The sequence below is a fragment of the Conger conger genome, chromosome 5 (assembly GCF_963514075.1).
Source record: "Conger conger chromosome 5, fConCon1.1, whole genome shotgun sequence".
NCBI classification, from domain to species: Eukaryota; Metazoa; Chordata; class Actinopteri; order Anguilliformes; family Congridae; genus Conger; species Conger conger.
In genome coordinates, this window is record NC_083764.1 from 32,801,222 (window position 1) to 32,827,295 (window position 26,074).

At 40.7% G+C, this 26,074-nt stretch overlaps 1 protein-coding gene across 1 annotated transcript in view; it reads left to right on the top strand.

Annotated features, from left to right (window-relative positions):
* Positions 1 to 8,082: 8,082 nt before the first annotated feature.
* LOC133128532 (serine/threonine-protein phosphatase 4 regulatory subunit 3-like) overlaps positions 8,083 to 26,074 on the top strand; it is a 62,421-nt gene continuing 44,429 nt past the window's right edge. Inside the window, exon 1 of the mRNA XM_061242137.1 lies at positions 8,083 to 9,047. Coding sequence (XP_061098121.1) covers positions 8,906 to 9,047 — 142 coding nt within the window. The 5' untranslated portion in view covers positions 8,083 to 8,905. The remainder of the gene's footprint in view (positions 9,048 to 26,074) is intronic.

Here is a 26,074-nt window from a genome sequence, read left to right on the forward strand (position 1 = left end):
TTTGTCAGTGTCCCCTTTAGTGTTGGTACAAGGTGAGTTGTTCGCTCACCTGCTGGTGAATAATTATCACCTTGTTTCAATGTAAATGAGATGGACCGGAATTTGTGCCAAACAAAACTCACATACTCATGAGTAAAGATTAAGAAATCGCAGTGGTCTTATTAATCTATTTTCAAAGTTCATGTTATCTGTCAATAGGTGCATTGGGAAGTCAAGATTCTAAGGTTTCTGTCAATATGTTTATTGCATATGTATGGTAAAATCTCACAAAGTTAATCATCCAAATACAAAGGAAAGTTGATTTGATCTTGTCAACCCCAGAGGATTAAACTACTTCGAACATAGCACCTTTGGTATCAGGCCACCCAATTGTTAGGTGAGCAAAAGTAATGGACCAGAGAGTATTTAAGTAAATTAAAGTAAATAACACTTAATATTTTGTAGCATATCCCTTGCTTGCAATAACTGCATCAAGCCTGTGACCAATTAACATTACCAAATTGGTCCATTTCAGGGCGTTCAGAAAAAAAGTCATGGGGATGTACTCGGGGATGTACCTTCAGGATATAGCGGATGGTGTAAACTGGGTCGCCATCAATGAGTTGCAGGGGAAGAGGAGGTTTGGCAGGTGGGCTAAGCCTGGAAGGAACATAAAAGGGCCAATGAATGTTGAGATGGTAAAAGGGCCAATGAATCTAGGGGAATGCTTGTGGCAGGCGGAACGGAGGGGAATTTCTTTAGATGACAGCCAAACCTTCTGGCCCACAGTAGCAGGGAGCAGGGTGATGGCGACGGTCCGTAAACTTCTTCATTTCAGTAACGTGGTGGAGCAGAGTGGTCCCTCCCTTTTCCAGGCCCGGTAATTGTGTTGAACAAGGAGTTCAGCAGCTGGCTCTTCTATGTCCCTTTCTTCCTCAGGAAACAAGGGTGGCTGATAGCCCAGACAGCAGGCAAAGGGGGGCAGAGAATTGTGGGCATATCCACTTTCATCCACTGTCCTATCATTGGACTTTGAACACTTTCAACGTCTGTGACGTCTTGCTTTCATTAAACACTATCGACCCTGGAATCTTGATATGAGGCAAAGGCAATTCTACTGTTGAGCTGGGGTATTTCTCTTCTTATTATGACCAGGCATGACCAGGTATATCCAAGAAGGAAATTATGTTACATATTACATTACAAGGCATTTAGCAGACACTCTTATCCAGAGTGACGTACAATGAAGTGCAGATCGAACACATGTACAAGTGTGAAGAGGACCCGAGAGGACGGTTCCGAGTCCGAGCATGACCATACAGTTATAAAAATCTGTATGGTCCCAAACCAAACAGATTTATGTATTTCTCCACAGACATAGTCCAGTACATACACACAAGGTGGTCAAGCATGAACTGAAGAGACGGAGGCAATCTCTGCCATTTTATAATGGCGGAGTGCCGTTACACCCCCAAACTGTGCCAATATCCATTATATACCACAGGATCTATTTCCATAACGTTTTATCTTTAAAAATGCATCTTTTAAAATTTCACTAAAGAATATATTTTAATGGAATTATGTTTGATGGTAAATGTATTCTTCTGCTGAACAGTAGTTTATTAGTTGCTAAGCAATGGTATTGTGAACGTTAGCAAGCAATAATGTATCCCCACTTGTCGAGGACCCGGCCCTAGGCCCCCCTGATGAGAGATTGACGGGGGATGGGTTAGAAAGGAATGCATTGTTAACCCCTCGCACACGCCATCGAGGTGGTTCAGAGAATATGTGGTTCAGAGAATGAGCAGCCATGCTTGTCAGTAGAGGAGTCTGAAGTCGGGGGACTTAGATTTAGGGTTTTAAGGAGCAAGGTTAAAGTTCTGACTGAGAATACCCCAACCCTACAGGGGAGGGGCACAATGCCTGGCTAAAGAAAAACAAAAATAAGGAAAACGGAAGGGATGTCAATACCGAAAGAAAATGAATGATTAATGGCGGATGATTTACACTCAGCTATTGGCTGGATGTCCTTTGTAAATCCCTTAAGGCGCCGCGGAGAGGGGCACCTGAAGAGGGTGTTGGGATGGTGGCAGGCTTTAACGTCTGGCTTACATGAAATCAAAGTTTGGAGGAAGTCAAGGAAAGATTATGAAACTGACACAGACACCAGTGATGAATAGGTTCATTAAAAACAACATAAGGGCTAGTGTTTTTCCACTCATATATTAAGTTGGGGGAAATTCCCAAACCAGAGGGGCCCATGAAATAAAATATTGGGGACGGTTCTTTGGAGGTATGAGAAAATGACAATTGGAAAAACAGAAATAATTAATATGGTCATTAAAAAACAGGTTATATAAAAGATAAATGTCTTCCCGCTTGACATAATGGGGGCATTTCTTATCAAAAAAGGTACACTTTTGTATGCAAAAAAGATATATAAGGGATAAGCTTTTAGACCTTAGAGCGGGATCCCAGAATTTGGCTTCAGAAGATATCTACGAGCTGGTGAAGAGAGAGCAACACAAGACAGCTGTAGTCAAGCTGGAGTGGCGCGCTCCCTCTGCGCGCCACTCCAGGATATGGATATGGAGAGAGGAGTGACGTACGCGGTGCGGACTCAGGTGAAGAAAGAGCCACGCAGAACAATTATAACAAAGCTGGAGTGGTAATTATAATCTATATTATTTGTAGAAGTAGGAAAAGTAACATATTATAAGTTTACTTTTATATATCTTTTATTTCTTATTAGGATACTATATAAAGTAGAAAAATGTAGAGAAATTATCATATTTAGATAAATATAATATTATAGGAATAGTTTCTTTTTAAACGTCAAGAAGGGGGAGCTATAGGATAAGGCTAAGGCCAAAGAGGATGGATATAGGAAGGGTGTACCTTGATTTTTAAACATCGTGGTGGAAAGGTAATTTAGAAAGAGCTAAGAGGGGTATATGTAACTTGCATGTGATTAGCAAACTGCAAAAGATGATATGTACACTGTAATCTGTACAACTCTATTCTTTTGATTGATTATAATAAAATATATCTTACTATAATCATATGTGACAAAGAGTCTTTAGAGTAAATACATTGAATACAGGACATCGATTACCAGATTTGCATCACACCCTTCACTTCGAGACTGGGCTGGAAGTTCAGTAGAACTTACCAGGGCTCCAGGACGTTCGGAGTACTTGAGTTCGTCCCCGAGACACCTCATGGTGAGGTACTGCTCGTGGGAACGTGAGGTCTGAGCTCGGCAAGGGGTCCGTGGCTCACGACACACTGCACTAACCTTAGCTTAGCAATGCTATTGCAATAATGTATCCCCACTGTATTAACATTAGCTAGCTTGCTAGTATATGTTACACCAGATGACACTGACACACACAAGTCTTTTTTTGTATTGGGACACTGCCAGATAACATGCAGTTAGTGAAATAACTCATAGTGTCATTATGAGTCATCATTTGCTTCGCCTGGGTTTGGTAGTCTTGCTGGTATTTTGATCCGAGGATGTTGCCTAAGTTGTATTTTTTTTGTTCCTATTCCTTTCCAAATCAAAGGACACTTTAAACTCACTCATTTTATTTTACTTTGGTGGGCTACTAGTGGTGAGATGATGATATAGTTACGTTACGTTCATTTTGATAACAAAGTAGATAACAGTGATCTACAAACAACAAGGTGTAATTTTAAAAGATGTGTGAACATTCGATTTAGCTATGCGCATATCGTGGATATTGGCACAGCTGGAACGCAAACTGACCAATAGAGACAGTGGATCAGACCTATCCGTTGTATAAAGACACACCCACACAGATGCAAGCTATATTTTGTCATTTGGTTGGCATTGGGCAGATGAGAGAGAGGTAAATAGAGAGGCCCACATTCCTGGCCTGGATGGCCTGCAGTCTACTGCTTCTCTGCCTCTTGAGGATTGAGAGAATTTAGTGCCCGTATAGAAGTTTCAATTGGTATGTACAATGACTATATACACTCACTGAGCACCTTATTAGGAACACCTGTACACCTATTTATTCATGCGATTATCTAATCAGCCAATCATGTGGCAGCAGTGTGATGCATAAAATCATGCAGATATGGGTCAGGAGCTTCAGTTAATATTCACATCAACCATCAGAATGGGGAAAATGGTGACCTTGACCGAGGAATGATAGTTGGTGACAGACAGGGTGGAAACTGGGGATCTCCTGGGATTTTCATGCACAACTGTCTCTAGAGTTTGCAGGGAATGGTATGAAAAACGTAAAAAATCCAGTGAGCAGCAGTGACTCGTGAACAATAAGAGTCTACCAAATGCCATTGTGGAATGACAAAGTGAATAATCTCACAGCCAATTATTATTTTTCAATCATTTATATTAAAAATTCCACACCCAACATCGTTTTATGCACCACACCATGCACCTTTTAGTTGCAACCATAGCAACACCCCAAGTTGTATTTCTTACAGCATAGCTCACTAAAATTACAGTTCCGCATGTTGCCGCCTTTGAGTTTAAATAATTCAGGCTCATTGAGCCAAACAAAATGATTGCAACTGGCAAAATGTGGAGAATGTGAAGAAGATTCAACAGACAAATTTCAACAGACAATTGAAAACTCATATGGAAAGGTAATTCAGTTCACCAGCACTGGAGCTGATCCCACCGCTGTTCACTGTTGCGTTAATGTAACTCGGTTAAACTGTTGTGTTGGCAAAATGACGTGTTTCAGTATAATGTTCATGTCACAGTTTAATCATCATAACAGAAGTGCATATTTTCTTATTTTGTTGACTGCCAAGTTGTAGCAATGTTAGCTTGCATTTCAAATGGGATTTTGATCTGGAGCCTGATCAGGGGTTGCACTATTTTTAAAACCTTTCAGTATGGTCTTTAAGTTCGATATGCAAGCAGGACAGTGAGTGATTTTAAATTTCTTGTTAGGTGACGTTATGTATTAGTTGCATGGACATTCTTTGGTATTCCAGTGTCATACAAATATGAACTGTATTTTCAGGAGAGCTTGTTTAACATGAAAAGGTACCATAGAACCCGAGTTTTGCATGTAATGTAGTTACATGCAGGTTTTAAATTATTTATAATTCTACTATGCAATCGTGGAATGGCATTCCTCAGGATTCAAGGTTTTCCGATAGCATAATGTAAATGTAGTCCCAAAAACATAACACATCTTGCATAAACAATATCTAGCCTCATTTGATTTTTTTGAATGATTAAAGTAAATGCTTAACAGTTACCTTTCATTTAAAAATTAAAATGTAAGAGTATATTAATAAACCAAGACCTGCGACCAACGTGGTCACTTTGTAACTTTGTTTACAAATTAAGTTATAATTATTCGCAAAATCACAGATGTAGATTAAGCCAATTCCAAGACTAAATTTAATTGGAGATTATCCATACAAAGGTGCATTTAGTCTTGGATTAAGATTAATCTGTGTTCATGTTACTGGCCCCTATTTTGTTATTGACCATCATCTTATATTACAGCCCAGGGTAATGCTTACATTATGTCACATGAGTGGCACAGAGTTCTTAAAAAATAGAGGACGGTTATTCATTTTATCTTGTTTATTGATATATCAATTACCTACCACACCAAACTTGAAGTTTTGGCAAGCCTTTCTCCAGCCATGTTGAGAAAGGCTTTGCCAAAACGTTGGCTCAGGCGTTGCCCCTGATAATACTGCTTCTTCAGTTGTCACACACTTGTTGTCATGTACAAAATATGTTTTCTACACTTCTGGTTTCTATATCTTCAATTAGCATAGGAATCGTGATGAATTTCTATAGCCATACTGTTGCTTAGGCTGCACCATTCTGGAGACTTGAGACTTGACTCTGACTCTAGCTCACAGACTTGAGACTTAACTTGGACTTGCATTTGATGACTTGTGAACATCTCAGTTGAGAAAGGTCAGTTGAGAATGACCAGACTGGTGACAGGAAGGTAACAGTAACAAATAACCACACATTACAACAGTGGTTTGCAGAAGAGCATCTCTGAACACACAACACATCATAACTCTAAGTGGATAGGCTACATCAGTAGAAGTCTAATAATAATAATAAGTCTAATAAATACCTAATAAAGTGCTCACAGAGTGTATACATTTATCAAGTGGCCTCTCTCTCTCTCTCTCTCTCTCTCTCTCTCTCTCTCTCTCTCTCATTGTGGTAAGGTCGCCTATTTGGGCTTTTATTATTTTTTTCAGTCGCTTCGTTTGGGCTCGTTTCCATAGACCTGGGGCCTCATTTATAAAACTGTGCTTAGGATTCACGTCAAAAGGTTGCCTAAGCATGAAACCTAGGACGTGCGTACGCAAAAAAATATTCTGATTTATAAAACAGTGCATACGCACGTCCCACGCCAGTTTTCCTTTATAAATCACAATCAACTCTAAATGTGGCGCAACTTTGCCAGCTTCATATCCCGCCCACAGTTGCCTATAAATAGGCAGTGAAACACCCCTAATGAATATGCATTTCACGAAGACGACAATGGCAAACGCTGAAAAGAAGGCCAAGAAAAGGGATTTCAGCCATTTGATTGCCTCTGAAAAGCTACAGGTGTGGGAATTATCCTGATTGATTGTAAATGACGAACAGTTCTGCACAACGAATGTGATGATGACGATGATAATAATAATAATAATACACGTTATTTGTCTAGCACCATTGAAAACACAGTTACAAAAATGTATAACAATAAACACATTATAAAACATAATATATGAATATGATAACAATATATGAAACTATGCTTGTATCTGCCCGACTGACGCATTGTAAACGGCATCAGTGCAGCGCAATTTGTCTGACTGTTCACCATATTATTTATGAGAATACATTTAATAACATGAAGTATTGTTTAACAATTAGTCTACATATTTGAGGGATTATTTTACAACAACATCTCCGTTTATATTTATCATCCTAAATCATATTTTTTGGGCACTCCAGGGAGCATCAATGGTTTTTTAGGTTTATTTATTTAGCACAAATTTTAGTACAAATCTGTGCAAGGTGGGAGCGAAGCCCTTACAGGCTTGTACAGAGCTCCACACCTAGCCAACACTTATTACATTTAGTACATTTAGCGGGCGAAATAAAATGTAGCCAATCCAAATCCAACATAGGATGATACGAGAAAGAAAAGAAAATAGAATGTTTAAGGATTAAACATCAGTTGATACGAGAAAGAAGAAACAGACAACATAGGATGATAATTAAATATAAGATGATATAAGAAAGAAGAAACAGACAACATAGAATGATGATTAAACATAAGATGATATAAGAAATATGACCATCAATCAAACAGCTGTTTGTTTATTCGTTGTAAGAGAGGCTTTTATCCGTTTTTGCAAATTAACTCTTCGTATATGATACGTGAGAGGTAATATTTCATTACATTACATTACATGGCATTTAGCAGACGCTCTTATCCAGAGCGATGTACAACAAAGTGCAAATTAAACACAAGAACAAGTGCAAATAGGACCTGAGAGGACAGTATAGTTCCGAGTCCTAGTGTAAACATGCAGAAAATCAGAACCCTTTAAGAGTACAATCAACAACAATCAATTTCGATTTATTTTACACAGTGGTGTTGTTGTATATCATATCATTTTCGACTTCTCTCGTCGCCAAATGTTGTATTGCACTTAGGAAGGGAGAGAACCCGTATAGCGAGATTCAACAACACAACACTTTAATAAGTATAAAAGGGACGAAGCACGTCCTTACAGCAGCCATACCCAGCCACAAATCTTTATACCTTTTTAAATCCTGTTTCAGTTCCCGTTTTCCTGGTCTTACGTCCCGAGCATTAAAGGCACAGTTTCTCATTTCTCCAGTTAATGTGCGTACGCATGGGTCAGAGTTTCCGTGGAGGACCGCACATTTTCCGGTCAAGTTCGTTTTTTATAAATGCCAAAGTTTGCTTAGAAAGTGGCGTACGCATTCTTTTGTGCCTACGCAACGTTTATAAATGAGACCCCTGGTTTCTTGTTTCTCTCGCGAGATCTGGCAACACTGATTATTATGCAGTTGAATGAGTGAAACAAATCTTTCGGGGCAATTTTTGAAGGGTGGGCAGTTGATTTGACCGACGTCAAATGGGAGGGGGGAGGGCGTCAAATGAGAACGCGGGCTGCTGTGTAAAATTGTATTGATTGGAGGGGAACAGAAAACGGACAGAAGTTTGATCGACGTCTACGTCCACTGGTACAGGATGATGTAAAATGTGTAGTTATCTATGTAATTCTTTGGAATGCACGAGAGATCAGGCGCAGTAATTGTATTGGTTACGCTCTATGAAATTGATTTATTTTAATTCTGAAGTTTAACGATTACCTAGCTACCTGAATTGATTTTATTTTATTCTGAAATGTTAAATTACAGAGGAGAGGCTTCTCTCCACGGCCCGAGGACAGAACATGGCGGAACTGTCGGCCAGGATTTAACGCTAACTAGCAACTAACTAGCTCAATAATATCAACAGTAACACATAGCTAGCTAGCCAGATAATTATACATAATACTTGAAAGTAAAATTGTCTTCGTAGTTTACACAAAGAAATCGCGTCTTTGTGAGAAGAATGAATTCGACTTATCCAGTTGACTGTGGATCCACGTTAAACGTGGCTCGCCTACTAGCTAGTTAGCTTTCGAAAGTGCATTGAAGTGGCCTGCTAGCGCTAGTTTGGCAGTATAGTTCACATAAAACGAGTGTAGCTATGTGGTGGTACTGCTAGCTAGATACATGGGGTTATATTTTCTTGGAAAGTGGGTAACTTAACCTAGTTAGCTTGTGGTGAGCTTGGAAAGCGCTGCAAGACTCGGAAGATAAGAAACTTCGGTAACGTTACAAACCACGAAGTCGATCTGCACAATGACAGATACACGTAAACGAGTGAAGGTTTACACCCTCAATGAGGACCGACAGTGGGACGATCGGGGAACGGGGCATGTCTCATCCGGTTACGTTGAGAGGCTGAAAGGCATGTCCTTGCTGGTTCGTGCCGAAAGCGATGGTAAGTCGATAGTGTCTTTCATCTGTGGAGTCTTTGGTTCTAATTTTAAGGGTCGATGCGAACAATGAACTTGTTTTTTGCGTTGTATCACTCTTTCTTTAACTGCAGTTATGTGACGGCAAGATAGCAGTCTTACTCAGTTGTTGGTTCCCATGACGTTAGCTCGCTAGCTTGTGAGGTAAACAATCAGGACGAGTATATTATAGTTCAGCCGTGTAATGTTAACATTAGATAGTTGGCTTTTTGCATGAGCTAACGTTCGCTATTTACAATTAGTAGCGCACACTGCAAAGGAACTAGTAGGTAAATGAAGACCTCACGATTAGTGATTAATTATTATGATGAAGCCCCCAAACACCTGTGTGACAGATCAGAAACAGTCTTCAGGAGGCAGGCATGAATATTTCAGTGACTATGGTGCGCAAAAGACAAGGACTACAGAGGCTACACTGCAAGATGCGAACCACTGATGTTAGTTTGCTGCAAAAACAGAATGGCCAGGTTACAGTTTGTACATAGACAGATGAGACCAATGTTGACTTGTATCAGAGTGATGGAAAGAGCAAACCGTGGAGACTAAAAGGAACTGCCCTAGAACCAAAGCACCCCCTCATCTCTGAAACATTCTGATGGGCGTCTCATGATTTAGGCATGTACTGCTGCCACAGGTACTGGCTCACTTCTTCATTGATGGTGTAATTGCTGATAGCAGCTGAATTAATTTTGAAGCCTCTTATCTGCTAAAATTAAACAAAATTCCTCTAAACCCATTGGACAATGCTTCATCCTGTATCAAGGGAATGATCCTAAACAGACTACTAAAGCAACAAAGGAGTAAAAGCCAGAACTAGAAATTTCTGACTGGCTAAGTTATTAGTCTGATCTGAATCCAATTGTAGATGCATTTTATATGCTGAACAGAACTCAAGGCAACTAACCCCTGAAAAATGCAGAAGCTCAAGATGCAGTACATACCTGGAAAAGCATCACCAGAGAAGATATACTGTATGACAAAGTAGTAAGCACTACTTTATTTTACATAACCTTAATATGTCCAAAATATTATGGTGCCCTGAAATGGAGGGCTACATTGTAGTCTGCAAGTGTGGAAAGTGGTACCATTTGTTTTTGTCTCTGTACTCCAGCACAATGGATTTGAAATTAAACAATGAATATGAAGTTAGAGTGCAGACTGTCATCTTTAATATGAGGTTATTTACGGCCATATCATATGGGTGATCCCAGTAGGAATGGCATCAATTTTAGGGGTCTGGCTGACATTACTGTAATTAATATGTGTGTGGAACAAGTCAGACAGCAAATGGTGAAAATACCTTTTTTATAGTCAAATCTACCAAGGTTTGTATAAATATGTCTTTTTTTAATTTAGTGGTTAGCAGTGACAATGTAATACCTGAAAATGTATAGCTATAAAGTCACTTAAACTGGACGTTAGGGACAATTGTGTACTCCACAATTTTGTAATCACACAGTGCACATGCTAAACATGCAGATTCTCGGAAAGGGTATTTCTTTTTATCATTTTAGTTTCACCGTATAGAAATTACGGCACCTTTTATACATGTAGTGAGCTCCCAATTTTTTTTCCTGGACTGCACAATTTTAGATTTGTAATCAGATAATTCTATTCTCGTAAAGCCGTGCATATAAAAAAGTTACTATTGAAATAAACTCCAGTATGTGGACGAAACAAACTATTGGGCCGAACAACGATATTTAGTGTTGGATGTTATATTTTCATGTGATTTGTTGATTTGCTCAGTGTAAAAGGGAAACTTTGCGCAGTTTCCTGAATAGAAATACTAGCTAAAGCACAACGCATTACTTCAGTCCAAATGTTCTCTATTGCAGGACAGATTAGAAAAAAGGAACCAATCATAGATCACAGATCACCTCAGTGAAAGTTAGCTTTGCATATACATTTTTAATGCAATCCTGTTTCAAACACCTGTTTTATAGAAACATAAATTGCATGACGTAAAATTAACGGTTGCAGTCAGCCTCTCACCTTTACAAGATTATAGAATTATCAATTCAAATTAACGCTTTTAAATTAAATCTATTTTCCTCAATTTCATTAAAAAAACCACTGGGGCGCAAAAACAAGTTCAGTGAGCTCTTTCAAAAAGCCACTCAATGTAGTCGACTGAAAGCCTATTTTTGTGACAATACATCCAGCACTATAAGGGCAATAGCATGCTGTTTAATACAATGGCCAAATTAAGTCTGTTCACCAAAATATACACAGGGTAAATGTGAAAGAAGTCTAATTGGGAAATCATTCAGTTTATTTTTTCATGCTCAGGTTGGCATTACTGTGGAATTGCCCCTATATTCTGTTAACTACATTAAGAATAACAGTGCGAAATGTCAAATAAATTCAGAAAAGAACATTCATAAAACAAAATGATCAAATGGAGAAAAAATGTAACCTTATAGTGTGGGTGGGTTTGGGGTAGTTTAGGGCAGTGGTTCTCAACCTTGGTCCAGAAGGGGCCCTGTTTATCCAAATTTGCAATCCCTGAATTTAAAAAGGCTGTTAATGTTACTTTATGTGCTTTTTATGAGAAATGATTTACCCTCTTCAGACATATCATGTGAGAAATAGCTATGCATGGTGTGAAGAATACAAATCTAGGCTGTGCTTATTGGGCCATATAGCAAATAATTACTTAAAAATAGTAACACAATTTTAAATCAAATTAGGATAATTAATACACTCATAGTTAACACATATTTCAATCTGATCATATCTTTCCTTAAACCTATTAAAACAATGCAGATTTGTGTCTACCAAATTATCAGTTTTAGTGGCCGTGTGTCCTTTCACCTGTTAGGAGCCAATTGATTCACCCTAGGCTAGTATTTATTTAAATCAATGAAATAATGTTGTTCCCTCCAAGTAATTGTTTGCAGTATAGCATAATGAGCACAATCTGGACATCAAACTGTTATCCTTCATGGAGTGCTTAGATATTTCTTACAGGATCTGGCTTACGAGGGTAAGTAAACCCATCTTGGCATGAAAAGCACCAAATGATGAAAAATATTTTACATTACATTACATTAATGGCATTTGGCAGATGCTCTTATCCAGAGCGACGTACAACAAAGTGCATACCCATAACCAGGGATAAGTGAAAAGACCCTAGAGGGAAGTACAATTTCAACTGCTACCCGTACAACAAAGATAAGGACCAGGGCCTATTTGAATTTTTAATTTTTTTGAAACAAACAAAAAAACAAACAAACAACAAAGCAAAAGTGACCAAACTTAACTATCCAAACACTGCTTGCCTAGCCAACTAAAAATACCGATACACAAAGTAAATCACAGAAAGACAACAATTAAGGTTCACAGGGAGGTAGGGAGGGACGGGGAGAGGTGCTGCTTGAAGAGGTGCGTCTTCAGTTTGCGCTTGAAGGTGGGGAGAGATTCTACAGTTCTGACCTCAATGAGGAGTTCATTCCACCACCGTGGAGCCAGAACAGACAGTAGTCGTGAGTGTGAGGTGGAGGTTCGGAGAGGGGGAGGTGCCAAACGGCCTGTGGAGGCTGAACGAAGAGGTCTGGCAGGGGTGTAAGGTCTGATGATTTTTTGGAGGTAAGCTAGGGAAGACCCCTTAACTGCTTGGAAGGCTAGCACCAATGTTTTGAATTTGATGCGAGCCATGACAGGCAGCCAGTGGAGGGAAGTAAGCAGGGGGGTGACGTGAGATTATTTGGGAAGGTTGAAGACCAGACGAGCTGCTGCATTCTGGATAAGTTGGAGGGGTCTGATGTCAGACGCTGGGAGGCCAGCCAAGAGGGAATTGCAGTAGTCCAGGCGGGACAGAACCATCGCTTGTGTAGGAAGAACCTGCATGACCGGGTCACCGCCGCAATGTTCTCGGAGAGGGACAGTCTGCTGTCCATCACCACGCCAAGGTTCCTTGCACTGGGTGATGGCGTGAGTGTGGTATCCCCGAGGGAAATGGAGAGATCCAGATGGGGAGAGGTATTAGCAGGGATGAATATCATTTCAGTCTTACCTGGGTTGAGCTTTAGATGGTGGTTGTCCATCCAGCTCTGGATGTCACTCAGGCAAGCAGAGATATAGGCTGAAACCTTTGTATCAGATGGTGGGAACGAGATGAAGAGTTGGGTATCGTCCACATAGCAGTGGTAGGATAGCCCATGTGCAGTGATCACAGGGCCAAGGGAACGAGTGTAAAGAGAAAAAAGAAGCGGGCCTAGGACTGAGCCCTGGGGAACTCCTGTGGCAAGGGGCCGAGGTGTCGACACCGTACCAGCCCAGGCAACCTGGAAGGAGCGATCAGAGAGGTAGGACTCAATCCAGTCCAGGGCTGTGCTACAGATGCCTGTTGCTGACGGGGCGGACAGGAGGATGGAGTGATGCACAGTGTTGAAGGCAGCAGAGAGATCTAGAAGAATGAGGACAGAGGAGAGGGAGGCTGCTCTTGCGGCATGGAGTGATTCACTGACGGAGAGGAGCGCGGTCTCTGTCGAGTGACCCAATCTGAAGCCAGACAGATCTAGCAGGTTGTTGTTAGAAAAGAAAGAAGAAAGTTGAGTAGAAGCGGCTCGTTCTATGGTTTTAGAAAGAAAAGGAAGAAGAGATACCGGGCGGTAGTTCTGGATAATGGAGGGATCCAGAGTAGGCTTTTTTAGCAGCGGAGTGATGTGGGCCCTCTTGGAGGATGCTGGAAAACAGCCAGAAGACAGGGAGGAGTTGACAAGGGAGGTGACAAATGGGAGAATGTCAGGTGTGATAGTCTGGAGAAGAGAAGAGTGGATCGGGTCAAGGGCACAGGTTGTAGGGCAGTGGGAGAGCAGGAGTTGAGAGACATCAGAGTCTGTAAGGGGGGAGAGAGTGGAAAAGGAAGGGATGGGCCTGGGGGGGGGGGAGGGCGCAGAGAAGGGGGCGGTGGTTGTAAAGGATCTGCGGATGTCTGTGACCTTCTCATCGAAAAAATCAGCAAAGTCATCAGCAGCGAAGGAGGACTGAGGTGGAGGAGGCGGTGCGTTGAGGAGAGAGGAGAAAATAGAGAACATTTTCCGGGGGTTAGAAGTAGAGTTCTGAATTTGTGTTTGATAGTATTTTGCTTTGCCGGCAGTGACAGCGGAAGAGAATGCCGCCAGGAGAGACTGGTAAGTTGTGAGGTCTGAAGGGTCTCTGGATTTTCCCCAGTTCCTCTCCGTTGCGCGGAGGCTGGCCCTTGAGGTACGGAGATATCAAATGTCAGATATCCAAGGACGGGGGGGGATATGCGAGGCGGCTTTGAGACAGGGGGACAGAGAGAGTCAAAGGCGGAGGAGAGAGATGAAAGGAGGGTGGCAGATGCAGAGTCAGTGGGGAGTTTGGAGAAGGATTCGAGAGGGGGGAGTGAGGCGGTGACAGTACTGGCAAAGGAAGAGGGTGAGAGGGAGTGGAGGTTACGGCGGGCTGAGGAAGTGTGGGTGGGAGGAGGAGGGGGAGGAGGATGGGAAGGAAGAGGGAGGGAGAATGAGATGAAGTGATGATCAGATGTATGCAGAGGGGTAACCGTGAAATCGGAGCATGAGGAGTTCCTCACAAAGACAAGGTCTAGGACATTACCTGCCTTGTGGGTTGGAGGAGAGTGTTGCAAGGAGAGGCCGAAGGAGTGGAGCAGTGGTAGGAAGGCAGCAGCCTGGGAGGCATCAAGGTGGATGTTGAAGTCTCCAAGGAGAATCAGTGGGGTGCTATCCTCAGGGAAGGAGCTGAGAAGGGTGTCTAGCTCATCAAGGAAGCTTCCCAGGGGCCCTGGAGGACGATAGATAACTGCAATAAAAAGGTTAGTAGGGTAGGATACTGCAACAGAATGGAATTCAAAAGTGGATATGGACAGGTCAGAGAGGGGGAGAACAGAGAATTTCCATGAGGGGGAAATAAAAAGACCAGTACCACTGCCACGGCAGGCCGGGGGGTGTGCGAGAAGGAGAAGGAGGATGAGAGGGCAGCGGGAGTGGCGGTGTTGTCAGGTGTGATCCAGGTCTCAGTAAGGGCAAGGAATTGTAGGGACTGGAGGGAGGCATATGCGGGGATGAAGTCAACCTTCCGAGTGGCAGACTGGCAGTTCCATAGTCCTGTGACAGCAAAGTCCTCACAGGGGGTTTGACGGGTTCCGACGCCGTGGAGGCCCACGTAGCAGGGGGTGTCTTCGAGGGAGAGAGCAGACTGGGATGGGGTGAAACATAACATAACAAACTGGGACGGAGCGTCGCTCTGACACACCTATTTAAATCATCTACAATCGCCCATAAGCAATATCAAATCAAAGCTAATCTACTGATGAATTCCAGAGCTATTTAAAACAAACGTTCAATCACTTGACAGGTATGCAACCAGTATAAGTGATTAACACAGCAATAGAAACAAACTAGCTCAAGCCCTAACCTCTGCTGTTCAAAATAGCAATTACAAATCAAACTTTACCGCGTCTAGTGGACGGTCCGCAGCGATACCAGCACACCTGGTTAAAATTATGCACTTAATGACTAAGGACAACTTTCGCAAGTCTAATATACGCTAGCGTCACTCTGACACACCTATTTAAATCGCCTACAATTGCTCACAAGCAATATCAAATCAAAGCTAATGTACTGACAAATTCCAGAGCTATTTACACCAAACGTTCAATCACTTGACAGGTATGCAACCACTGGAAGTGATTAACACAGAAATAGAAACAAACTAGCTCAAGCCCTAACCTCTGCTGTTCAAAATAGCAATTACAAATCAAACTTTACTGTGTTTAGAGGACGGTCCGCAGCGATACCAGCACACCTGGTTGAAATTATGCACTTAATTTTGAAAATAAACATTCAGAAAATCAAGAAAATAAATACATAAGAATAAACATTCTGTGCTTTATACCTAGGTTCATGATTGGGAACCACTGGATTAGGGTATATTGTCTCATGTTTCTCAAAATAATTCTGCCCTGCTTTGTTGGGGTTTTTGTTAAAATTTTCAATAGAATTAACCATACAGGATCTCTATTTGGGTCTGGGGTTCGAATCCCCGTCAGACAGGGCCTCTCTGTGCGGAGTTTTCATGTTCTCCCCGTGTCTACGTGAGTTTCCTCTGGGTACTCCGGTTTCCTCCCACAGTCCAAAGACATGCAGGGTAGGCTGATTGGAGAGTCTAAATTGCCCGTAGGTATGAGTGTGTGAGTGAATGGTGTGTGTGCCCTGCGATGGCCTGGCGACCTTTCCAGGGTGTATTCCTGCCTTTCGCCCAATGTATGCTGGGATAGGCTCCAGCCCCCCTGCGGCCCTGTTCAGGATAAGCGGGTTAAGATAATTGATGGATGGATGGATGGATCTCTATTTGTAGTTTATCCCATTTAGTGTACTCATGCTTCACAATAATATATTGCGATAGGCAAGATCATACTGTCAAAAATGCACGAAATTCTAATGGGAATTTTGACTCCATGGACTGACTGACTAATTGCGCTTCTGTCATGTTTCATCTTCTGGGCTAAATAATGAAGTTTGTCTCTTCTTCCAAAGAGAGAAACACAAACATGTAGTGGTCGAAAGGCCAGATCTTTTTTTTTTTTTTTTTTTTTTTTTTTTTTTTATAACTACCTAGAACTTTACTACCTCATATCCAGCATTACAGCATTGGTCTCTGCAGCCCGATTTCATACAGATGTATGGAGAAGTCATGGAAATAATTTAATTTTAATATGAATTTTATATAATTTTAATATTAAAGACACTGAACAGAAGTTAGAGCAGCACTAGCTTCCCTGAAATGATTTGAGCTGAATGTTCATTTGATCCAAGGACATGCCCACTGGTACAAAATGACATCAAATCTTGTTAAATCTTGTTTTCCAGGAAGTTGATGGAAAAAAACTCTGGTGTGAAAACACACAAGTATTAAAATGTTATGTTTTTGGAATATATGCTTCAAGCCTTTTTTGCTTAGGAAGAATTGACTAAATTGAGGAAAAAGTTCATTTTGATTTACATTACATTACATTACATTATTGGCATTTGGCAGACGCTCTTATCCAGAGCGACGTTCAACAAAGTGCATACCCATAACCAGGGATAAGTTCACTGAAAGACCCTTCAGCGTGTCTTTAAAGTCCAAACACCTGATGGCCTTTCTAGTGTTAAACTGCCAGCCCTTTGTATCCATCCAATCTATTCTCAATATGTTCATGTTTAATGTATGAGGCTCCATTTCTTCAGTCAGATTTCAAGTGCAATTATAGTCTTTCCCAGTATTTAAAATGTTCACATTATGGAAATTTTGAATTCTTAGTAACTGAATGAAATGTGTTGAATTCTAACTACATCAAATTAATATAATATGAAATAGAAAATGCTCTAAAAAGTTGGCAGATTCCGTCTCGGCTTAATAATGACCAACTAATTAGTCACACAATAATAGACCTCCAGAGTGAATAACTCAATTATAGTATAATAAAATAAGGTTTTCTTTTCAACTACACTTGTCAACTACACACAAGCTAATACAACCATGTCATTATAAATAACGGCAAACTGATTAGTCTGGTAAAAATAGGACACTATAATATGATTTACAGTATGATAAATTTACGTTATCATCGCTCAGATTTTCTTTTAAATTAACTGAAGACGGGTGTCTCGGTGGCGCAGCCTGTTGAGCACTGACCGCATGCTCATTGCGAGCCGCGACGTTGGCGGTTCGAATCCGACCGTCTGACATTTGAAAAAGGCCTAGGTATGGTCATTATACTATTGTACAAGCTTTTTGTGTTTTAAGGGGTGCAACAGCATCCAGGGTGTGGCATAGTGGCATAGTGTGAGCTCAAAGCTGTCCATGACTTGACTACATTTACCCAAACTAGGGTTTGCAGTTATGATAAGAGAGTCTTAGGAATCTGAGTTCATGTTACAGGCTCATGGGAAGTTGAAAGTTACAGGATTGTGGGGCGTAGTAGCTAATGGCTCATTTCAGCGCCATACGTTAACACCAGAACGGTATGGTTGCCGCAATGTGCGCACTAATTTCCAAACTTTTTACTACAATTGCAGTTTTACATTACTAAAATAAAACACAGTTATTGTGTCTGTTTTTATTTTAAAGTTTGTTTTGGTAGGTGTTGTAGGCTATGTAGTCTAGTGTAGGGGGCGACATGGCTCAGGCAGTAAGAGCAGTCGTCTGGCAGTCGGAGGGTTGCCGGTTCGATCCCCCGCCCGGGCTGTGTCGAAGTGTCCCTGAGCAAGACGCCTAACCCCCAAATGCTCCCGACGAGCTGGTCGGCGCCTTGCATGGCAGCCAATCGCCGTTGGTGTGTAAATTTGTGTATGAATGGGTGAATGAGAAGCATCAATTGTACAGCGCTTTGGATAAAGGCGCTATATAAATGCCAACCTTTTACCATTTCGTCTTTTTACCCACATCTGACATTGTTGTTACCATAACAGGGGAAGGTGTGCTGGGTATCAGTATACTGTTGATTCTGCAATCCACATAGGTTTAACATACTGTATGTAGCTTATTAGTAATTAGCTACAATGAAACCAAATCTTCTATCCCATTTAAATTTAGATTGCGCGTGCGTTAACTCTCATGACTACGGTCACAAGCAAACAACTTTTGTGCTGCTGCAACTTCGGGGTCACTTGGCATGATGGACTGGTGATTGACAGGTTTGTGTAAGATTTGATAGAGCAGTGCTCAGTTTGCTGAACAACATTATTTGGGCTAGGAACTTAGTTGTCTTCATACTGAACTGCCAGCAATATGGAGTGGAGGTGCGCAAAAGCTCACAGGGAAGCAAAAAGTTAAAACGCTTTGCAACTTCTTTAATTGACAATGGCAGTGTATGTGTGTGTTCCTCCGTATTTTGTATTTGTCTTCCTGCCAGCCAAGAGGGTGTAGGCAGAACCAGGGAATGGATGTGACTGTTGCTTTATTAGCTATACGTGTTTTATTTTTTTCTAATTCTCATAGGCTGACTGAAAGCTACAGGGTGATAGACATAGACAGGGAGCATATAAAGTAAATATTTTCTAGCAGGTGAGGGAGGGGACCCTACTGTGTCTGCACTGCAGCACAGGGGCTGCAGGGGTGTCTGCTCTGCCAGTGACTTTAAATAACTTATTAAATATGTAATTTCATATCAAATGAACAAATTTGCATGCAACTTTCAATACAATAATCTGTTCAATACAAAAAAGGAGAGATTTATACATTTTTATTTTTAACTATGTTTGTAGCATTTTTGCATTCAGCATTTTCAACACAATTTGAAGTGTAAAAGTTCTTACGTTTCTCTCTATAGTTTAACTCATAAAGGATAGTATTGTGTACATTTATTTTTTAGGAATAAAATACTTTTTATGTCATAAATGTGTTTTGGACTTGAAAATGGCATTGATACATGTACAAATATCTAAAACTTAAGGTTAATCACCTGATTCATTTTAAGTTTTTAATGGAAGAATGGTCTCAAGACTTGCACAGACAAAAAAAAAAAGGATCAATATCTTCAAAATGAAAATTTAAAAAAATTTGAATTCTACGTACTATGATCTCCTGAGATCGCGAATATCAAATGATTTAGCAGTTTGCTTGTAAAATAACGGCCATTAAAGAATAACATTTCATGCACTTAGGCACTTTTTAAGTGATGGCCACTGAAATTTTGGAAGGAAAAAAAGAAGGGTCTAGCAAGCCTCATCATTGCCTATCCCCACACAAAAAATTTTTAGAAATTGAAGAGATGCTGCGGTGCACTTCATTTGAGTTGACACGGAATGGCTCCTGTGTTGCACTGACCAGCCCACCATGTACTCAGAAGTCTGCTGTTGCTCAACCAATGGCGGGCACAACATAAGCACATCACAAGATATACAGATATACAGAAATGTCCTATAACATATTAAAAATGAAAAATGGGAGTTTTTGGGATATTAAAGGCCCACCTAGTAATTTCCACAGAATGTTGCTTGCACTGATGTCTTGGTAACCTGGGCAACTTTGCTTAGTTCCCTGGGGCCTCATTTATAAACGTTGCGTAGGCACAAATGAATGCGTACGCCACTTTCTAAGCAAACTTTGGCATTTATAAAAAACGAACTTGACGGGAAAATGTGCGGTCCTCCACGGAAACTCTGACCCATGCGTACGCACATTAACTGGAGAAATGAGAAACTGTGCCTTTAATGCTCGTGACGTAAGACCAGGAAAACGGGAAGTGAAACAGGATGTAAAAAGGTATAAAGATTTGCCGGGAGTTGTGGCTGGGTATGGCTGCTGTAAGGACGTGCTTCGTCCCTGTTATACTTATTAAAGTGTTGTGTTGTTGAATCTCGCTATACGGGTTCTCTCCCTTCCTAAGTGCAACACAACATTTGGCGACGAGAGAAGTTGAAAATGATATACAACGGATACCACTGTGTAAAATAAATCGAAATTGATTGTTGTTGATTGTACTCTTCAAGGGTTCTGATTTTCTGCATGTTTACACTAGGACTCGGAACTATACTGTCCTCTCAGGTCCTCTTTGCACTTGTTCTTGTGTTTAATTTGCACTTTGTTGTACGTCGCTCTGGATAAGAGCGTCTGCTAAATGCCATGCAATGTAATGTAATGTAATGTAATGAAATATTACCTCTCACGTATCATATACGAAGAGTTAATTTGCAAAAACGGATAAAAGCCTCTCTTACAACGAATAAACAAACAGCCGTTTGATTGATGCTCCCTGGAGTGCCCAAAAAATATGATTTAGGATGATAAATATAAACGGAGATGTTGTTGTAAAATAATCCCTCAAATATGTAGACGAATTGTTAAACAATACTTCATGTTATTAAATGTATTCTCATAAATAATATGGTGAACAGTCGGACAAATTGCACTGCACTGATGCTGTTTACAATGCGTCAGTCGGGCAGATACGAGCATAGTTTCATATATTGTTATCATATTCATATATTATGTTTTATAATGTGTTTATTGTTATAAATTTTTGTTCGTTTTATCTCTTAATTTTGTAACTATGTTTTCAATGGTGCTAGACAAATAACGTGTATTATTATTATTATTATCATCGTCATCATCACATTCGTTGTGCAGAACTGTTCGTCATTTACAATCAATCAGGATAATTCCCACACCTGTAGCTTTTCAGAGGCAATCAAATGGCTGAAATCCCTTTTCTTGGCCTTCTTTTCAGCGTTTGCCATTGTCGTCTTTGTGAAATGCATATTCATTAGGGGTGTTTCACTGCCTATTTATAGGCAACTGTGGGCGGGACATGAGGCTGGCAAAGTTGCACCACATTTAGAGTTGATTGTGATTTATAAAGGAAAACTGGCGTGGGACGTGCGTATGCACTGTTTTATAAATCAGAATATTTTTTTTGCATACGCACGTCCTGGGTTTCATGCTTACGCAACCTTTTAACGTGAATCCTACGCACAGTTTTATAAATGAGGCCCCTGAACTCTATGATACTGAGCTTTTGTTGCTGTTGCAGTTAATCTGTTATTTTTTATCAGAGAATACTTCTATACAATTGTAACATAGCTTCGTCTTTTTGCTCGTTATAATCCGTTAGCATTATATTAGCAAAATTACTAAATGGGCCTTTAATGTTTAAGGAGCAAAATTCACCACGTATTTATTCATTTTGGGCCAAAAGTATTGATATTCTGGATAACATTGTTTTTATGCTTTCTAATGATAAGAGAACCATAGTGTTATGTTTATTTTTGAAGAAAATATCTGTGTCCTGTGTCTGTGACCCATATTGTGGAGGCTTCTCCTGAGTGATTGGTGATTCAAACACTATAGCTTAGCTTGTATAAAAAACTATTCAAATCAAAAAGGGTTAGGTCAGAAAGGGATTCATTTCTGATGGAATGCCCCATTGATGGGGGTGGCATGCCTTGCTCCGAAGCCATTTCTGTGCCCCAATCTGAGCTGAGATGAACTCCTGGATTTCAGATGGTAAATAATTCTGGAATAGGTCAGTCATGATACATTTACTTTTAGCACAAGCTTCAGAGCCACTTTCACAGCTCATGTTCTTTTACATATAATCCATTGATACAACTTGATATTTACTAAAGCAGTTCAGGACAGGTACCTTACCTCAAGAATGCAACAGCATTGCCCTACCAGCGACCCGTCAACCACAGAGAGGCAGCAGTCATATTGTCGGTGTGGGAAGGAGCAATGCACTTTTCATGTAATGGCATACTATACAGATTTCTTTAGTTGCTTTCCTTCTGTGTTTACAAACAAGAAACGTCTACGCCCCCATTCTGAACCCTGCCAACACCCCCAAAATGACGAAGCTCACCCACCTATAAAAATATTTTGGCTAGCTGTTGGTGGCTTTGTTACATTGTATTGCAGTCTACTGTGATAGCTGTGATTGCAACGAGCTATGGAAATCATGGTAAAACATTGTTTAATTTAGTAGTCGCAGCGGCAGCTGCCCAATGATACCAAACACAGGCGCACCACTTAACGGTATATTAGGTAAGATTTTTGTGTTAAAGCATTGTTACAAGACCATTGTAAATCCCTTTCTATAATTGAAAAAGGCTCACTGACATGTTGACTCACCCCCTCCTGTGGTTATAGTCCTTAAATTCAGGTTTCAAAGTATACATTTGTTGGGCTGTCAAATGTATCAAAACATTGCACAGCTGTACAGCAATTAAAGCTCATTGGTTGAAAAATGGTTCCAACTGCCACAGCCAATGGCATTCTGGAGGCTTATTCTGATCGTGTTAGTTTGTGTGCTGCCCAAATTACACTCCAGACAAGCTTCAATAGTACACTGAAACTCTGTGTACTATTGCTTATTGACCAAGCGAAGACTAAATATCTAGTTATAATACAATACCAGTGTCATGATGGAGGTAATGACCCATGGTGACCACCAGAGGGCTGGGGCTCATTGGTTTCACCTGGACTTCATTAGCGCCAGAGGATTTCTCCTCCTATTTAAGGCCAGGGCAGACAGTCCTTCAACGCTTTTGTGTTCAACTGTTCGCTCTTGCACAAAGCCAGTGAAGCACAAGGTAGACTGCAAACTTACGAGTCAGGTACTGTGCTGGTGTGTGTTTCCAATTCGTTGGAGAAATGAAAAGGTAAGGAAGGCGTTCAGCTGGCTAGTGTTGCGTTCAATGACGCCTTCCTCAAGGGTCTAGGTTTTCTTTTTCTTTCGGGCTCGTGTGAGCCGGTGGTAGAGGGACGTTATCCCCGGTAATGTATTTTGGTTTGTTTCGTTTTCCTGAGCTGCGTCTCAAGGATTTTATTTTTTCGCTAGGTTGTACTTTATTTTGATCCCCGGTTTGCGACTGTCAGTGCTCACCTACAAGCACTTGGTTTGGTGGAGTGGTTTGCCCTGGTTTTCTAAGGGTTGGTTTATTTTCTACAGCCGTTTTGGGCTTTATTTCTGTTTCGATTGGAAATCTTGTGTGGGTTATTTTCTGTCCCTCCCCCTGTTCCGGGAGAAGATCTTATTCTTTTATCTGTGCATCCCTGTCTTTTACCTCCCGGGATTTAGTGGCGAACACGTTCGCGTGTTCGCTTAGAAGGGTTATTCCCTTAGTCGCTTCTGGCTCTCCACCCAGCCCCGACCTCACAACCAGTTTGTTTTCGGTAGCAACAAGCAAATTATCTATTGTTATCTTGAAGAATTTACCAATATCCACTTACAATAAAATATAGGCAATATGAACATAGTAGCAATTGCACAAGCATTGTGCTTCAGGTGGATATTTGTACATTCGGGAAGCTAACTAGTAATCGCTATAGTATACCGAGTTTCAGTGATCGTTTGTCTGGAGTGCAATTTGGGCATTTACACTATTATCTCTTTACCTGTTCAATCTGCCGTAAACCTTTATTTCTCTCAAACTGTAAGTTGCAGTTGCGTGGTTTGTGGTAGACTATCATATCTTTGTTATATAGCCAGCTAGTTACGCAGCCAAATAACGTGCTTGCTCACATTATAGTTGGTTAGCTAAAGTGAAAACTGTAAATAGTGGTGTGTAACCAAAGTCAAGATCTCATCTTTTCTTACTAGAACAGAAAAAACGGCAGGCTCTGTTGCGTTTGTCAGTGTCAGCTTTCCAAAACAGTGCATGAGAACACTGAACTGTATAATAAAAATGTATATTACACGTTATATTCATAGACTGTGGGAAGCATAAACATTGTTGTGATTTGATGTTGTCTGTTGTTGCAATTCCTCTCTTGACCGTTAGGAGTCCGAAATTACCTATTGTACCTATTACATTTAGCCACTAAGGCTATCTCTTGCAATCCCAACTAATGCAGCACTGAAGTATGCTATGCTATGCCTCCTCATACCTCACATCCTGGCTACGAAGGCTGCACCCGCCTCATCCAGACGGTCTCAGGATTGGAAGGGAGAATATCCGTTCTCCATCAGATCAGGGAAGACGAAAAGACCATTGACTCCATTGTGTCCTTTGGCACTGCAAATGGTGGCTGTTGAAGAGATGGCTCCGACTGTCTCTGCCCCGACCCAACCTCGAGTCCCGTGGGATGAGCTTGGCACTAAACCCAAGACCGTGGTTTTCAGAGGACTCCCATGCACTCAAAGACATTTGTAGAAAATTTGAGCACAGGTGGCATATGACAAAGCAAGAGATTTCTGGTCTTGCCTGGGTCGACAGTTTTAAGAAGTATAAACGTGCACTCTCAGCTGCTCGGACTGCATATTTCCCTAACCTGATTAACATTAATAAAAATAATCCATGGTTCCTGTTTGATACTGTTATTAAACTCACACAGAATACCCCCGCCAATAGCTCTTCATTCAGTGCTGATGATTTTCTGAAATTCTTTACAAATAAGATTGATGCAGTTAGAGATACCAAGCCTTTACCAGTTTGGTAACTGCTTCCAAATCTACAACCTGCATACTAGACCTTATACCGTCTAGTCTTTTTTTAATTTAAATAGTCATATTCTTAATGTTGTCAAAAAGTTGCTCTCCATGGGCTCTGTGCCCTCAACTTTTATAACTGCCATTATTAAACCGCTGCTTGAAAACCTGACATGGATCCACAAATGCTGCGTAGCCATCCATCAATAATCTTTTTGATAAATTTCAATTTGGCTTTCGGTCCCATTATTCTACTGAAACCACATTGACCAGAGTAATCAATGATCTGCTGCTTACTGTTGATTCTGACATCATCTGACATCATTGTTGCTGCTTCTTGACCTAAGTGCAGCTTTTGACACCGTGGACCATAGCATACTTCTCAGCCATCTGGAGAAGCATACTGCCTTGCAGGCAACGGTGCTTTCTTGGTTTCATTCTTATGTAGCAAATAGAACTCATCATGTGATTTACAATAATACAATCTCTGAATTTTCTGAAGTAAAGTTTGGTGTACCACAGGGATCGCCCCTTTGCTTTTTTCTATTTATATGCTTCCCCTAGGTGACATCATTTGCAAATATGGTATTAAATTTCATTGCTACGCTGATGATATGCAGCTATATGTACCTGTAAACCAAATCACCTTTCCCAACTCCTAAATTTAGAAGCATGCGTATCAGAAATAAAAAAATGGATGGGTATGAACTTTCTGCGGTTAAATACTGATAAAACAGAATTATTAGTTGTTAGGCCAGCCAAACATGGACTCTTGAGAATTTGAGTGTTAACATTGATGGCTGACATTCCAGCCTCATATCAATCATGTTAGCATATTTTCATATTAGTAATATCGCAAAAATTTGACCTATTCTTTCACTGCGTGATGCTGAAACCTTAATACATGCATTTGTATCTTCTAGGCTTGATTATTGTAATGCCATACCATATACACCAGCACGCCCTCTTCGCTCTCTCGATGCTGGTCTTCTGGTCATTCCTTCAGTAACAAAAAAATCTGTTGGTCACAGAGCATTTGCCTACCGTGCACCTTATCTCTCCAATGGCCTTCCATTACATGTTAAAGAAGCA